Raw genomic sequence first — 17479 nt, 5'->3', positions numbered from 1 at the left:
CCGGAGGATTCACACGATCTGTGCGTTTACTGCCTGGGAGAAGAGCACGCGCGGGAAGTTCTCGAGGGAGCTTCCTGCGCAAACTGTGAGCATTTTTCTCTGAAAACGCTCCGTTCTCGTCTGTCCCACTTCTCGAGGGAAGTGGGCGCGGCATCTGAACCCCGCGGTGTTGGTCCCGCTCGGGCTGAGGCTCAGCGGCGCGTGAGCTCGTGGGGCTCTCAGATGGAGCTGGCAGATCGTCTGGAGAGGAGCGTTAACCTCGCGGATGATCTGCCAGCTGACGAGGGTGAGTTACAGGTCGATGTTGAAGAGGTTCTTTCTCTTTCTGATGGATCTGTAACCGGTTCTCTTCGGGCCGGGCAGGAGTTGGCTGCTGATGATGTCAGTCTGATTGAGACTGAACCATCTCAGCCCTCCTGCCCAGTGTACGCTGAGTTGGTGGATGTTATGGGGCGCACCATCAACAGATTACAGCTACAGTGGAGGCGCGTCCGGGAGGAACCTGCTCGTGGTATTTTGGACGATCGGTTCCTCCCTTCCCATAAACCACCAGCCCGGACGAGCCTTCCATTCCTTCCTTATCTCCACTCTGAGATCGAGAAGGCATGGAAGAACCCGTTCTCTGCGCGTCTTCATCTGCATCAGCGGAATAATTTCGCTGCTGTGGTTGGGGCCGCGGAGCACGGGTATGTGTCGATGCCACCAGTGGACGAGACGTTGGCCAACTATCTCGCCTCTGGTCGGTCTTCGTCACTAGGAGCTCCGTCCCTGCCATCCAAGCCGCTTAAGACTACATCACGCTTGAATGGCAGAGCGTACACAGCAGCAGGTCGGCAGGAGCGGTTCTGCACACCCTCGCGGTCCTTCAGGCCTACCAGGCCGACCTGCTGCGGGACCTCGATCAGGGGGCCGGTCTGTCCCCTGACGCGGTCGCAGAGCTGCGCCGCACCACGGATTTGTCTCTCCGGGCCACCAAACAGTCTCCTGCCTCCATCGGTCGTTCGATGGCGACTATGGTGGCCACGGAGAGGCATCTGTGGCTCAACCAGGCTGACATCGGGGAGAAAGAAAAGACCTTTCTCCTCGATTCGCCGGTGTCGCCTTCCGAGCTTTTCGGACCTTCTGTCGACACGGTGGTCGATAAGTTCAGGGAGGCGAGGGCGCGCTCTGCGGCGTTTAAGAGCTGCATACCGCGGAGGTCCTCGGCCCAGCCCAGGCAGGCGGGAGGGCCTGGTCCGTCGTGGTCTGAGGATCACAGACAGGCCCAGAAGGCCAGTGTCGATTCCCGCGCGCCCCCTCCTCCTAGCAGAGGTAGCAGGGCGCGCAGGCGGCGTAAGTCCCGCGTGAGGCACGATCTCAGGGAGGTGATCCAGAGCAAACGTTCTCAGACCAAACGTTAACCTCCCTGGATCTTGTTTCCTATCCACCATCGCTCCCAGGCTCCTCCTACATCAGGCCTGGGGCGGGGCCCATGATGAGCTCATGAATTCTCTGATGGCCCGCTGCAGCTTGGTTGATAGGAGCGCCTTACCTTTACTTGTGAAACAGTAAAAAAAAAAAGAAAGAAAAGAAAGAGGGGGTTACTGAGTTTCTGACTCCCGGTGTGCCACATTCCGCATGCTGCAGGTTTTATGCTGAGTGAAAATGTTCTTTTGCGCAAATAACATTTTTCTCTTCTTTTTCAGAACTCGCCTCCTGTACAGAGCCGGGGACATGTTTGGTAAGCAAGGTTGTGAGTCGAGCTCCCACACACTGTGGTCGCCAGGTTACAGGCCTCGCCAGGCCTTCCGGGTTATGAGCTTCCACATGTCAGGTTACAGGCCTTACCCGGCCTTCCTGAATGTGAGCTCCCACATACTGTGGTTGTCAGGTTGCAGGCCTCACCCGGCCTCCCTGAATGTGAGCTCCCACATACTGTGGTTGTCAGGTTGCTGGCCTCACCCGGCCTCCCTGAACGTGAGCTCCCACACACTGTGGTTGTCAGGTTGTAGGCCTCACCCGGCCTCCCTGAGTGTGAGCTCCCACATACTGTGGTCGCCAGGTTACAGGCCTCATCCGGCCTTCCTGGTTATGAGCTCCCACACACTGTGGTCGCCAGGTTACAGGCCTCATCCGGCCTTCCTGGTTATGAGCTCCAACACACTGTGGTCGCCAGGTGACAGGCCTCACAGGCCTTCCTGGTGATGGGCTTCTACATGTCAGGTTGCAGGCCTCTCCCGGCCTCCCTGAATGTGAGTTCCCACATACTGTGGTCGCCAGGTTACAGGCCTCACCCGGCCTTCCTGAGTGTGAGCTCCCACATACTGTGGCTGCCAGATTACGGGCCTCACCGGTCTTCCTGGTGATGGGCTTCTATATGTCAGGTCACAGGCCTCACACGGCCTCCCTGAATGTGAGCTCCCAGATACTGTGGCCCGGCACATTCTGTGGCAGGTGACAGGCCCCAGCCGGCCTTCCTGGTTATGGGCTCCCACATACTGTGGTCGCCAGGTTACAGGCCTCACCCGGCCTTCCTGAATGTGAGCTCCCACATACTGTGGTCGCCAGGTTACAGGCCTCACCCGGCCTTCCTGGATATAAGCTCCCACATACTGTGGTCGCCAGGTTACAGGCCTCACCCTGCCTTCCTGAGTGTGAGCCCCCATGAGCTTCTACAGGTCAGGTTACAGGCCTCATCCGGCCTTCCTGAATGTGGGTTCCCACACACTGTGGTCACCAGGTTTTTAGGCCTCTTAGGCCTTCCTGGGTGTGAGCTCCCACATGCTGTGGTCGCCAGGTTACAGGCCTCACCCGGCCTTCCTGAATGTGAACTCCCACTCACTGTGGTCGCTAGGGGGGAGTTGTGAGCTTTCACATGTCAGGCCTCATCAGGCCTTCCTGAATGTGAGCTCCCACCCACTATGACTATCAGGTTACAGGCCTCATCTGGCCTTCCTGATCATGGGTAAATTCAGGCCTCAAAACCGGCCTCCTGAATTTAGAGTGATGAAGTACATGCACATTTACTTCATCTATTTTCTTTGTACGCTCCGTACCTTCTAAATAAAACCATACTTATGGTAAGTCACACGACGAAACGTCTTGTGTACTTTCTAAAATCCATTTCTTATGGTAAGGGTCGTGCGCTGTACGCTTCAGTCCCTTCCTATGTGGCTAGACCCGGGTCTTTCACCTTGGGTCCCACTCTAGATGCGTCCTGTCATCAAAGTATGCTACGACAGACGCCTTTCTCTAGCTAACTTCCACTTTTGATCCAGGCCTTCCCAGGTTTCAGGCCTCACAGGCCTTCCTGAGTATGAGCTCCCACCTACTGTGGTCGCCAGGTTACAGGCCTCATCCGGCCTTCCTGAATATGAGCTCCCACATACTGTGGTCACCAGGTTACAGGCCTCACCCGGCCTTCCTGAATATCAGCTCCCACATACTGTGGTCGCCAGGTTACAGGCCTCACCCGGCCTTCCTGACTATGAGCTCCCACATACTGTGGTCGCCAGGTTACAGGCCTCACCCGGCCTTCCTGAATATGAGCTCCCACATACTGTGGTCGCCAGGTTACAGGCCTCACCCGGCCTTCCTGAATATGAGCTCCCACATACTGTGGTCGCCAGGTTACAGGCCTCACCCGGCCTTCCTGGATATAAGCTCCCACATACTGTGGTCACCAGGTTACAGGCCTCACCCGGCCTTCCTGAATATGAGCTCCCACATACTGTGGTCGCCGGGTTACAGGCCGCATGGGCCTTCCTGAGTATGTACTTCCACATGCTGTGGTCGTCAGGTTTCAGGCCTCACCGGCCTTCCTGATATGAGCCCTCATGTACTGGAGCTCCCCACATAGGGGGTTATCAGGTCTTAGGCTTCAGAAGACTTTCCTGGTTTTGATCCCTCTTACTTTCTCAGTGTTCAGAACGAACACTGGGTAGGCCCATGGATTGAGTGGACGTCTTCCTTCATTTCTTGAGGTTGAGTCACACTCTCCGGGGAATCCCGTCTCTGTGATCCGGAACTGAATGGTTTCTGCCAGCGTTGCAGGCCTTCAGTTTTGGAAGCCTTTTCCAAGGCAGTTTCCTGAGGCTCTGTCTCGGACAGACAGGCAATGGCCAGATGCGTCTTAGGATAGATCACCAGGCCAGCCTGGTGGCATGTCAGGAGGCATGCTCTCCTGAATAGTGACTGGCTGGGTGTCCCTTGAGTCCCCTAGCCACACTCCCTAGAAGGGACCCCTTCTATTAGGAAGTTGTGGTCCTAAGCCTTTGAGCTGGCCCAGATATTCCTCCCCTGAACTATGTTCTGGCAGTTTTCTCGGTTCATTAGCTTGGGCTATGATCGGTAGGGAGTGCTGTCACTGACAGCCCAACGTGACCTAGGGTGAGTGGTTTTAGTGTCCTTTGTATTACTGGTTCTGACAGTTGTCACTGCCATTGGGCATGCACTCCCCTCAGTATGGCGGCGTGGGTATTTCGTTCCCCATAGCGTCGATGACGTATTGTTGAGTTCCCTTCGAAAGGGAACGTCTCAGGTTACAACTGTAACCTATGTTCCCTGAGAACAGGGAACGAGACAATACGTCTCCCTGCCATACCTCGGGGCCTGCCTGCAACAGTCCCTTCAGACGATAGGATGTTGTCACGGTCTCAAGGCGCCCTTTTTATACATCCAGGTTGCGTGCTCATCATTCGAGCTGATGAAGCACGGGCTGTCGCCGGTCAACATGATTGTTGTGAGTTGATACTTGATTTCAGACACCTGCCACGCCTGAGGCGTTCCCCATAGCGTCGATGACGTATTGTCTCGTTCCCTGTTCTCAGGGAACATAGGTTACAGTTGTAACCTGAGACGTTTTCTATTTCTATATTAATACATTTATTTATCAAAGAATCCTGAAAAGAAAAAAACATTAGTTTCCAAAAAAATATTATGCAGCAGAAAATGTTTTCAACATTGATAATAATTTCTTGAGCAGCAAATCAGCATATTAGAATGATTTCTGAAGAATCATGTGACACTGAAGACTAAGAGTAATGATGCTGAAAATTCAGTTAAAAGGAAAACATCATTAATTTGAAATAGAGCCAAAGCAAACAAAGAAACATAGCGACCACAAACGTCTGAAAGGTATCGTATAAATATATATATTTTCACCTTCATTTTTCATTAAAATGCAGTAACATCTTAACACTTCTCATGGTCCAATCAAATCCTTATGAATAAAATCAAGTCTTGCCCTACATTATTTACTACTGAATACTCGGAAGTTACCGTTTCAATTGGAAATACATAGTGTTATGAAAGTTAAATGACAACATACAATTCGAAAGACATTGTAAGCATGTGCATGAGGGAACGTGGGTGCATATGTGACTGAATGTGTTTACCTGAGCAAAGTACTCCTCTGAAATGCGACCAGCCCATTCGATGCAGTTCTCCAGAGGTCTGCAGGGATTGGCCACATCGGCACATTTAATCAGCATCCGTTTAATTAACAGACGGTTCTCAGGAGAGTTGCGAATACTGGCCTGTCCCTCACAATCACTGCCCTCACTCTGTTTTACATGCAGATCAGCAGTGGTTAGATTTCCCTCTTACATATGTACAGTATGGAAACACAGTGACGTATGTCTTACATTGGAGCTCGTCTCCTCAATGGCACTCATGGGTTTGTTGATGCTGTTTACGAACTTATTGACGTGTTCAAAGTGTCGAGTCATTTCTGTTGCCAACACCATGTCAATTATGGCTTGCCGTAGGGTCCGAAACTGAGTCCTGAACAGAGGTTGAGAGAGTTTAGTACTGGACCAATATGAGTCATGTAAAATGTACGATTAAGCAGACACTGACCTTTCCATGTTTTTGAAGATGTTGCACTTGCTGTCTCGTACAGTAAGCTGGAATGCGAGAGCGGCGTGGTGACTCTCCAGGACGGCTGTGTCATTGTACAGAATCGCCAGCTCACTCCCCGCATTGCACAGGAATGAGTTGGTACGGCCCGGGTGATCAACGTCATGGACCGTGGCTGCCAATAGTGCTGCAACTTCATCTAACTGGTCAAGACTGCCCTGCAAACACAGCAGAGACACCACTGGTGTAGGCAAGTTCTAAAAGTAGCCCAATTTTTTTTTTTTTACTGATCAATCATTCTGATATTAACAGCATCAGTCAGTAACTGTGGAAACTTAAATAGCTTCGTCAATAATAATGCACAATTTCGGTTTCAAATATTTTAGAGTGAATTTCGAATAGCTATTAAGTTATATAATTACAAATTAATGTTAAATATTGATACTGAAATTATGATTTTAATTTTTAGCACTTGTATCCAAATAATAAATGAATATTATTTTTTGTATGTTATATCAAATATAAAATACTAATATAATATAACAAAATATAATATACTACAATGTATTTATAATATTTATTAAAATAATATTGAAATATCAAGATGATTGAAACAAAGATGAAACGTCAAGTGTCATCGAATGGTCTTGGAGAGCTAACACAATTAAAATATAGATATAATAGTATTCTTTCTCAAAAGATTGAATTTTTGTTATTCAGGACAAGACAGATGTATTTTGAGTCAGGAGATAAGGCAGGAAACTTCTAGCTAATTATATTAAACACAAGGAGTGTTCCTCCATTATTCCATCTGTCAGGTCTTCCAGGGGAGATATATGTACTGCTGCAGCAGATATAAATAGAACATTTAAAGAATTCTACATAGATCTTTACAAATCAGCATCGTCTTCAACTGATGAGGATATTAAAAGATTCCTAGAACCACTAGATCTCCCTAAACTTCTTGATTCAGATATAACTGGAGGAAGTGATGGAGGTGATCAAAGCATTGCCCACAGGAAAAGCTCCTGGTCCGGATGGTTATCCCGCAGAATTTTTTAGAGATAATGTTAAAGAGCTTGCTCCATTAATGCTAGAAGTCTTTATGGAGGCATTTCAGAGGGAGGAATTACCACCAACAATGTCACAAGCCCTAATTAGTCTTATACTTAAGAAGGATAAAGATTCAAGTGAGTGCAAAAGTTACTAACTAAATCCTAACTAATCGTTTGAATAAAGTTATATCATCACTTATACACGTAGATCAAGTAGGGTTTATTAGTGGCCATAGTTCTTCTGATAACATTCGATGGTTTATTGACATTTGGTGGTCAGTAAGGGAGGAACAGACACCAATTGCCGCTGTCTCACTAGATGCAGAGAAGGCTTTCGACATAATGGAGTGGAAGTATCTTTTCAAAATTCTAGAAGTTTATGGGTTTGGTAACACGTTTATAAGATGAATCAAATTATTGTATAAACATCCGGTAGCAGCGGTCCAAACCAATTGGCTGATTTCAGAGTACTTTTCACTTGGAAGAGGGACACGACAAGGCTCTCCACTTTCCCCGTTGCTGTTCTGTCTTGATTTGGAACCGTTAGCTGCCGCAATAAGAAAAGATGATGATTTTCCTGTTGTAGCGGGGGGAGAAGTACATAAGCTCATGCTTTATGCAGATGACGTTTTATTATTTGTTTTTGACCCTTGTAGGTCTATACCTTGTCTCCTTGGAATATTTGATATTTTCTCTAAGTTTTCAGGGTATAGGGTGAATTGGTCTAAATCAGAAGCTCTTGCATTGACTGCATTTTGCCCTGCCTCAGGGTTTCACCCTGGCACATTCCAATGGCCCAAGTCAGGCATTAGATATTTAGGCATTTTATTCCCCCCAAATTTGAATGATATAGTGAGAGCTAATTTTGACCCCTTAATGAAAAAGATTTCCTGTGATATGAATAGATGGGCTCCACTCCATATGTCAATGGCTGGAAAAGTCAATGTAATTAAAATGAGTTGTACGCCAAAACTGAATTATATATTACAGTCTCTCCCAATACAAATACCTCTCTCCTACTTTAAACAGTTTGACAGATTATGTAAGGCTTTTATTTAGAACGGTAAGCGACCTCGGATGCATTCTAATAAGTGACAGATACCTGTTGAGAAAGGTGGTCTAGGCCTGCCTAATATTTTGTTTTATTATTATGCTTTTAGTCTTAGACACCTGGCTCATTGGTCACTTCCTCCTGAGCGAGCCCACCCTTGGTATATGATTGAACAATCTATCTTTCCTTCGATCTCATTGTTACAGATTTTATCCATTAAACTGGAAGGAGAGGTGAAAAAACATCCTATTATTTCACACCTGCAGACAGTATGGTTAAAAAATTCCCATATGCGAAGCTTTGACCCTTACCTAAATGCTTGTTCTAGTTTTTGGTTGAACCCTAAATTGCGTATTAACAGAACCCCCTTTCTATGGAAGGAATGGATTAAGAAGGGTGTCGATATATAAAGCGACCTTTATGAAAATGGTAGTTTGAAATCATTTGATCATATACAACAACAGAAGGCTATAGAATTTCTAGATCTCAGTTTTTCCGGTATTTACAGTTACGGCATCTACTTTATTAATACTTTTGGTTCTAGTTCACAGCTTCCTGAGTCAGCAGAAGCATACTGCATGGTAATCTCGGCATATGGGAAGGGTCATGAAGCATCAGTGTACTATTCCTGGTTGACTCAAAATCTTGGTGATGGAGCTTTATTAGCTCTTAAGAAAATATGGGAAAGAGATCTGAATTTGATACTCGATGCTGAGGAATGGAATAGAGTTTAAAAGAATGTCAAATCACCATCTAGAGATGCAAAGATATGCCTTATACAGTTTAAGATCGTACACCGTTTTTACTGGACTCCTTCCAGACTGTATAGACTCGGGTTAAAAGAAACACCATATTGCTGGAGGTGTAAAACTGATGATGGGGATTTAACTCATGCTCTGTGGTCTTGTACAAAAATTCATGATTTTTGGAAAAAGGTTCATGAACACATTTGCACAATTTTGGATATTCATATTCCACTATCTCCGCAGCTGTTTATACTAGGTGGGGGGACAGATATCGAAGTAAGAGATTAACACATATTGTGCTGGGTACAAACCAGTTTAATGATTGGCAGACAAATAATTCTTAGGAGTTGGAAGTCGGAAGACGCCCCTTCTTTTCAGGAATGGATAACAGAATTAGGTAAAGTGTCTGCATTTGAAAAAATGTCTTATAAACAGACTGATAAAATAAATCTATACAATAAAAAATGGTCCAGGTACTTATCTTATTTGGAAAAGGGGCAGTAATAATGGTGTAAGAAATAGTGTTGTCAAAAATATCGATATTTCGATAAATATCGATACTGAAATATCTGAACGGTACGAATACTAATTTCCCGAAGTATCGATACACCGATAGCCTACTAGCCGAGCAGTCACGTTCACTTCTCTCCAAAGGCGCTTTGACAAACACCACACGTGACGCACCTTGTCTCATTCGCTCTGGTTAAATAGCAAAAGTGAATGGAAAGATGGCGAGTGCGGCGTCCCCGCGACCGGCTTTGGTCGATTGATAAAGAACACCGCGAGCGGGCATGTCGGAGTCGGAGAATGGCGTGGACAGGACACGCGCTACACACCGCGAGCGGGCATGTCGGAGAATAGCGCGGACACGCGCTTCACACTGCGAGCGGGCTGCGGGCACCCAAAAGATTGTTTGACTATCAATATCCCTCTCATCACTCATTTTGTAAAATTATTTTATAGATGAAAACATTTAAGGAATTGGCTCCAGGGGTACCATTTAGCAAGCATATGCTCAGCATCAGGGGTGTTTCTTTTTTGGACAGACCCGCACCACTGCTAAAAACATCCTAAAACACTGTAACTCTTCTCATTTTAACTTTTCTGAAACATTAATAATGAAATGCCTTTAACTGAAAATTGAATGTTTAACCTTATTATTATACATTACTGACACTCTATCCTCCAATTTGATACAGTTAAGTGCTTCGACACAATCTGTATTATTAAAAGCAATATATAAATAAAGGTAACTTGACTAGATGCTGATCCAGTGAGCATTGTTTCCGCGTGTGATGCACACACGTTTGCGTTTAAATCTGTTCATCAAATTAAGTTAATGTATTAACCAGCATTTATGACCGATGACCAATGCATTTGTTACAGTATATTTTAATCTTTGATAACAGTAGGTAATAAAAACACAACGGATCATGTTAGCTCTGGTCCAATGAAAAAATATTAACAGATAGAACTCAGGACATTTTTGTTCATGTAAAATATACCTCATTGTCATGTTCTAGACTTGTAATATTTAGCTTTAAATAAAAAAAAGACCCCCTTAATATTGTGGCAGTTTTTTTCTCTGTGGTATCGAAAATGGTATCGAATATCGATATTTTTCAAGGTATCGTATCGAAGTTAGAAATTCTAGTATCGTGACAACACTAGTAAGAAACATGCCCACACTCGAAAGTGCAATTGTGATGGTGTAGCCTATATATGTATGCTATTATTTTCTTTTTCCTCTCCATGGTATGCCAGAAGTATTTTAATTGAACCTAATTGTATAGTCAAGATGTGACCAAGTCGGGAGGGAGAGGGTTGGGGATTATCGGAGAAAAAAAGAAAAATTTTGATTCTATACATATTTATTGTTGTATTCTGGAAGTTTTTTTTTTTATGGAATCAATTAAAAAACTGTCAATCATAAAAAATAATTTATTTTTATAAAATTCTGATTCAATCCCGTTTACATTTATATTTTACCTGACAACTATAACAGTAAATTTAACATTTATTTATAAGGAAATTATTTAAAAATAATTCAGTACTCTTTAACAAAACGTCTCGGTTACGTATGTAACCCTAGTTCCCTGATAGGGAACGAGACGCTGCGTCAAACGCTGCGGGAACGCCCCTGCGTTGTGCGTCATGAAGCACGTATGGAATCAGCCCAATGGAGAGATGAAACGTCATAGGCGGGTGACGTCATCGACCAGGAAACTATAAAGCACCCCAAAAACACAAGCGCATTAGCTTCTGATAGGCTTGAAGGAAGCGCTAACGGGAGTGCCGGGAGTATGGCGGAGCGACGCAGCGTCTCGTTCCCTATCAGGGAACTAGGGTTACATACGTAACCGAGACGTTCCCTTTCAAGGGAACTTCGAGCTGCGTCAAACGCTGCGGGAACGCGAATACCCACGTCGCCATAGGACCAAATGACCGTCATGTGAGACTAGCGCACAGAGGACGAGAGCACCTGTGCCCCAGGGGTAGAGCTTAAGTCTAGGTCATAGAACTTAATAAAAGTATGCGGTGAAGACCATCCAGCCGCATCACAAACATCACTCAGGGAAACCCCCGACAAAAGAGCTTTAGAAGCAGCCAAACTCCTGGTAGAGTGAGCTCGGACAACCAAAGGTGAAGGCTGGCCAGCCGACTCATAAGCAAGTGAGATAGCCTCAACCACCCACTTGCTCATTCTCTGTTTAGACGCCGGACACCCTTTCCTGGGTGGCCCGAAACATACAAAAAGTTGTTCTGATTTCCTCCACAGGGCAGCTCTGTGGACATAAGCGTCTAATGCCCTAACAGGGCAGAGTGAATTAAGTTTCTCCTGGTCCGATGACATAAATGGAGGAGGACAGAAAGCCTGCAGAACCGTAGGTCTAACAATATTAGTAGGAACCTTAGGAACGTAACCTGGTCTAGGATGCAGAAAAGCTTTAACCATGCCAGGTGCAAATTCCAGGCACGAGGGTGAAACCGACAGAGCCTGCAAATCTCCGATTCTTTTTAGTGAAGAGATAGCAAGCAAAAAGATAGTCTTAAAAGTGAGAAACTTCTCGGGAACTTCTTCGATAGGTTCAAAAGGAGCTAGGGAAAGACCTTCTAATACAATGGCCAGATCCCAAGTCGGCACCCTCGTACGAACTGCTGGCCTCAGCCTCAAAGTGCCACGGAGGAAACGAGTTATAAGCGGGTGTCTCCCAAGAGAAACTCCACTGAAAGGGACGTGGTAAGCAGCTAGTGCCGCCACATACACCTTTAGTGTGGAGGGGGATAACCCTGTGGAGAAGCGCTCCTGCAGGAATTCCAGCACTGCACCCACTGGGCAGTTAACTGGGTCCTGCAGGTGTTCTCCACACCAAGAAGTGAAAAGTTTCCACTTCAAGGCATAAAGCTTCCTCGTGGATGGAGCTCTGGAGTTAAGAATGGTCTCAACAACCTCGGTTGAGAGACCGGAGTCTATGAGCTGGGCCCCCTCAGAGGCCAAGCCCACAGTTTCCACAATTCTGGGCGGGGGTGAAGTATCGTGCCCCCCGCCTGGGAGAGTAGATCCCTCCTGACCGGGAGCTCCAAAGGAGAACCGTCCAGGAGAGAAATCAGGTCCGCAAACCATACTCGGGCCGGCCAGAACGGGGCTACTAGTAGTAGACTGACCCCGTCCCGGCGGACCCTCTCCAGAACTCCTGGTAACAGAGCAATCGGGGGAAAGGCGTACAGACGTGACCTCGGCCACGGCTGCACCATAGCATCCAACCCCAGGGGGGCTGGAAGAGTGATGGAGAACCACCGATGACAATGAGTGGTCTCCTTGGAAGCGAATAGGTCCACCTCGGCGCGACCGAAACTCAACCAAAGGAGCTCCACCACCTCGGGGTGGAGTCTCCATTCCCCTGGCCTCGGCCCCTGCCTCGACAGGGAGTCTGCTACCACATTCAAATACCCAGGGAGATACATTGCTCTCAGAGATAGTAGCTTCCCTTGGGACCACAGGAGGATCTGACGGGCCAACTTGTAAAGCCGGCGAGACCGCAGGCCCCCCTGATGATTTATATAAGAGACCACCGACGTGTTGTCTGATTGAACTAACACATGATGGCCTCTCAGGTCTGTTAGGAAGTGTTTCAGAGCCTGAAACACAGCCAACATCTCTAGACAATTTATGTGCCACGAAAGATGATGATCCTGCCACAGACCTTGGGCTGGGCGACCACTCATGACCGCCCCCCACCCTGTGAGGGAAGCATCCGTCGTTAGCGTTATGCGACGACAAAGAGCCCCCAGCACAGGACCTTTGGATAGGAACCAAGTTTCTCTCCACATGACCAGAGCACGAAGGCAGCGCCGCGTGACTTTGAACGTGCGGAGCGGATTTCCCCTCGGGGAGAATCCCTTGGTCCTGAGCCACCACTGTAGCGGTCTCATGTACAACAGGCCGCAAGGTATAACGTTGGACGCTGCTGCCATCAGACCCAACAGTCTCTGAAACTGCTTGACAGTGAGTAGCTGGCCTAGCTTCACTTGTTTCACAGCTGAGAGAATCGAAGCGATGCGGGTCGGAGAGAGTCGCGCCCGCATCGATACCGAATCCCAAACGACACCCAGAAAAGTGGTCTTCTGGGAAGGAGATAATACACTTTTCTTTGCGTTCAGCCTCAACCCCAACTTTCTGATATGAGCGAGGACGACATCTCGATGCCGAACCGCCATCTGCTCGGTCTGAGCTAAAATCAACCAATCGTCGATGTAATTGAGAATACGAATGCCCTGAAGCCTCAGAGGCACTAGTGCTGCATCCATGCATTTCGTGAAAGTGCGGGGAGATAAAGCTAGGCCAAACGGAAGAACCCTGTACTGGTACGCCTCGCCCCCGAAGGCGAACCTCAGGAACTTCCTGTGTTGTGGAAGGATGGACACATGGAAGTATGCGTCCTTCAGATCTATCGTGACAAACCAGTCCTCGGACCTGATTTGAGACACGATCTGCTTGATAGTGAGCATCTTGAATTTTAGCTTCCCTACCGAGCGATTCAATATGCGCAGGTCTAAAATTGGACGCAACCCCCCATCCTTCTTTGGAACGATGAAATATCGGCTGTAATAACCTGACTCCAAACTGGGAGGAGGAACCCGTTCTATAGCCTCTTTTTGAAGGAGCGTTTTCACCTCTTGTTCCAATACCAGAGCCTGCTCGGGGCCCACCACTGTGTGCAGAACCCCTCTGAATTTTGGTGGACGACACCTGAACTGGATAGCATAACCCTTTTCTACTGTCTGCAGGACCCAATGAGATATTTTTGGAAGGCTTTTCCACTCTGCCAGAAATTCTACTAAGGGTACCAGCCTCTCGAGACTGGCCTCTGGTGTAACTTGAGCAGCAGACGCAGCGCCCTGTAACGGCGCACCGGCAGGGAACAACTGGTCTGACCGCTCTGAGACCCTCCTCAGAGGGAACGAGCGTCCCTCGGGAAAGCGCTCGCTGGGATCGTCTGTGCCCCGGCATAAAGGCGGGGTTGGCAGAACGAGCCCCTGAGGGCACCGAGGAGGAATGGGCACCGTAAAAAGAGGTGAACACCTTTCCGCCTCGGTGGGGACCACCCTCAGCATCCTGAACGGCTTGGCGTCAGGACTTCTTCTTAGCCGAAGCCTTCTTAGCCAATATAACTGTCCTCAGATCAGTTCTACTGGGAGAAGGCTTCGGCTGAGAGTGTCGCGGCTGAGCCCACTGTCCAGCAGGGGGAGCACGAGACGCGACACTCTGCCTCTGCTGCGCTCTATGTGATGAGCTCGAAGACGGCCGGGGCTGCTCCCGCCCAGCAGCCCCAGGGACATGAACTTTAAGGGGAAGAAACTTTTTAAAAGCTGCAGTTTGTTTCTTTTCTTCTTGGAATTTATCGATAACTGAATTCACAGCATCACCAAACAACCCCATGGGAGAAAGAGGAGCATCTAAAAGAAAAGCTTTTTCTCTCTCTTTAATATTAGTCTGATTTAACCACAAATGTCTTTCTGCGGCCACCAGAGCTGCCATAGAACGACCCATTAATTTGGCCGATTCTCTGGTGGCACGCAGGGATAAATCAGCAGCCTGACGCAGTTCGCGAACTACGTCAGTACTGACCTCCTCACTCTCACTCATGTCCCTTAGCAGATCAGCCTGGTATGCCTGCAAGATTGACATAGTATGCAGACATGACGCAGCCTGACCTGCTGCCGAATATGCTTTACCCACCAAAGCCGAAGTGTTTCTTAAAGGCTTGGTGGGTAATGCCGGTGCCTTAAAAGATGATGCTGCTTCGGGGGAGAGATGGCTCGCAAGCGTCTCTTCCACACGAGGCAACGCACCATAACCATGAGCCTTGGCTCCCATAATATTAGCGTATGTTGAAGTCTGGGGACTAAACACTCTATATGACACCGGTTTTCTCCATGATTTCGACACCTCGGTGTGGAGATCATGGAAAAACGGCAGGCACCGGCGTGGAGGCTGCACACGTGACGGCAAAAATCTCTCATCCAACTTTGATTTAGAAACAGACTCCTGTCTAGTCACTGGCCATTCAATATTAAGTTTTTCAACAGCTCTTGTTAACACCTCCATAAGCTCATCACTCTCAGGAGTGTGGGGTGGCGAATCCTCCACATCTCCCTCAACACTAACAACATCAAGTTCCTCAGAACTGGATAGCATTGGTGCCTCAGCCCGAGCGGAAGAAACCGCAGCGCGTGCTTCCGAACCCGGGACTGAGGCACTGGATCTCACAGGTGAAGGGAGAGATAAGGCAGAGCCCGTCTCAAACCCCGCTGTGAGATCCATCTGCGATCCCCACGATAAGCGCCGCCGCTCTGCCTCGGCAGAAGCGGGACCCGAACCGCGGGGAGCGCGCACCGAACCGCTCTCCTCAAAGAGCGACCGGCGGGAGCGGAGCGTCCTTAACGGCAAACGCTCGCAATGCTCACAGTCTGCTCCCTCGAGAGCAAACTGGGCATGCTGAACTCCCAAACAAACAACACAAAGATCATGTGTATCCCCGCTCGTTAAATAACGCGAGCAGGGAGGAACACACTTTCTAAACTGCTGTTCGTCCGCCATAATCTCTCAATATATATATATATAGGGATAAATTGTTTGTGTGGTGCAGGGTATGTAAGACAGACAATATCACACAGGGACAGATTCACATGTAGCGCGACTGAAAGCACAGAAGCTGAAGCGCTTGTGTTTTTGGGGTGCTTTATAGTTTCCTGGTCGATGACGTCACCCGCCTATGACGTTTCATCTCTCCATTGGGCTGATTCCATACGTGCTTCATGACGCACAACGCAGGGGCGTTCCCGCAGCGTTTGACGCAGCTCGAAGTTCCCTTGAAAGGGAACATTAATTTATTCAGAAATTTATAACGATGTACAATAAACTCTTGAATAACTAATCAAACTCAGGCCTGATGAATGATGCGAATAAACAAAACAAGCCTCACTAAATCGTCGGTTAAGGCAGTTCTAGAGGGCCTCTCCTTACCTTGGACCAGAGTATAAATTTAATACGTTTCTGTGGTTGTCAGGGTTACCTTGACTCGGTCCTTGCGCAGGAAGTAGGCTGTGGCGTGCAGAACGTCTGCAGCGTGTGAAGAATTGTGGTAGGAGTTGGAGGCGTGGTAATTAGCCTCGATCACCTGCAGCCACGAACGCAATGTGGCCTCTGTGCAGTTCAGGAACTCACACACGCCAAAAGCAGAGAAGATCTTCAGACCCAGGTATGAGAGCGGCCTGGGCGCACACACACACACACACACACACACACACACACACACACACACACACACACACACACACACACACACACACACACACACACACACACACACACACACACACACACACACACACACACACACACACACACACACAAACAAACAAACACACACAAAACTTTTTCCCATCAAAAATAAAGTTTTACAACACGAAATGAACAGAGTAATGATCTAACTTTATGGTACCTCTTGTGTGTAGCTGCTTCCAGCTCCAGGATATTGAATTCCCAGCATTCCTCCTCATTGAGCAGCTCTGCGATGGATGGCGGGATGTCATTTAACGGCACAGGTACTGCCAGCTGACTCTGACTCATATCTGAGGGGGTCAAAGGTTCAAGGTCAAGATGAAATATATATAAGAAAGAAACCAAAACATAATTCAGACACCCAAATCCTCATCAATCAAAAATGTACAACAAACACCGAGTGGCATTTTACATGTCTTGAGTAAAACAGACATTTAACATTAATTTGTAATACTTAATAGTAAAATCTTAAAATACAGTAAAAATTCCCTGTGAATTCTGAATAAATAATTAGATATTACTATTACATATTAAGCATAATAATTTAAATTTGAACAAACGTTTATGTATATATCAAATAGCCATTTTCTGCATAATCTAATTGTAATTAATCATATTTAAGTGAATATTGTATCCCATGATGCTATATAATACATAATAGGTATGATCCTATAAGAAACTGGAAGATAGGGGAAAAGGAAATTAACATTTGTACTCTCTCTTGTGAGACGCAATCACACTGAGTCAATCACCTCGGTATTGTGTTGAGGCTAAAGGCGAGATTTGTAGTCAGATCAGACACTCAGCATTATGTATTTTTTCTAATGTCAGGTATGCATCTAACACCACAAATCTATGCTCAGGTTAGTAACGGACTAAAATATAGCTTTGGTGGAGATTTGTGGCACACCGACTGACATTTTAGAGCTCAGACTAACAGATT

General features: G+C 47.1%; 1 protein-coding gene across 7 annotated transcripts in view; it reads right to left on the bottom strand.

Annotated features, from left to right (window-relative positions):
* Positions 1-17479, bottom strand: part of pde8b (phosphodiesterase 8B) — a 93478-nt gene that overhangs the window by 8206 nt on the left and 67793 nt on the right. For all 7 annotated transcript variants that reach the window (XR_013187539.1, XR_013187523.1, XR_013187517.1 and 4 more), the window contains exons 16-20: positions 16697-16826; positions 16268-16466; positions 5839-6056; positions 5625-5763; positions 5376-5543 (exon numbers count right to left, since the gene is read on the bottom strand). Coding sequence is in view for 3 of the 7 variants with exons in the window: in XM_077194211.1 (XP_077050326.1) it covers positions 5376-5543; positions 5625-5763; positions 5839-6056; positions 16268-16466; positions 16697-16826 (854 nt within the window). In the remaining 4 variants the exon portion in view is untranslated. The remainder of the gene's footprint in view (positions 1-5375; positions 5544-5624; positions 5764-5838; positions 6057-16267; positions 16467-16696; positions 16827-17479) is intronic.

The sequence above is a fragment of the Siphateles boraxobius genome, unplaced genomic scaffold (assembly GCF_051911475.1).
Source record: "Siphateles boraxobius isolate OS27281-9 unplaced genomic scaffold, OSU_SipBor_1 11, whole genome shotgun sequence".
Lineage (NCBI taxonomy): Eukaryota > Metazoa > Chordata > Actinopteri > Cypriniformes > Leuciscidae > Siphateles > Siphateles boraxobius.
Note: the sequence above shows the minus strand (reverse complement) of the source record. Positions and strands in the feature narration are given on the sequence as shown.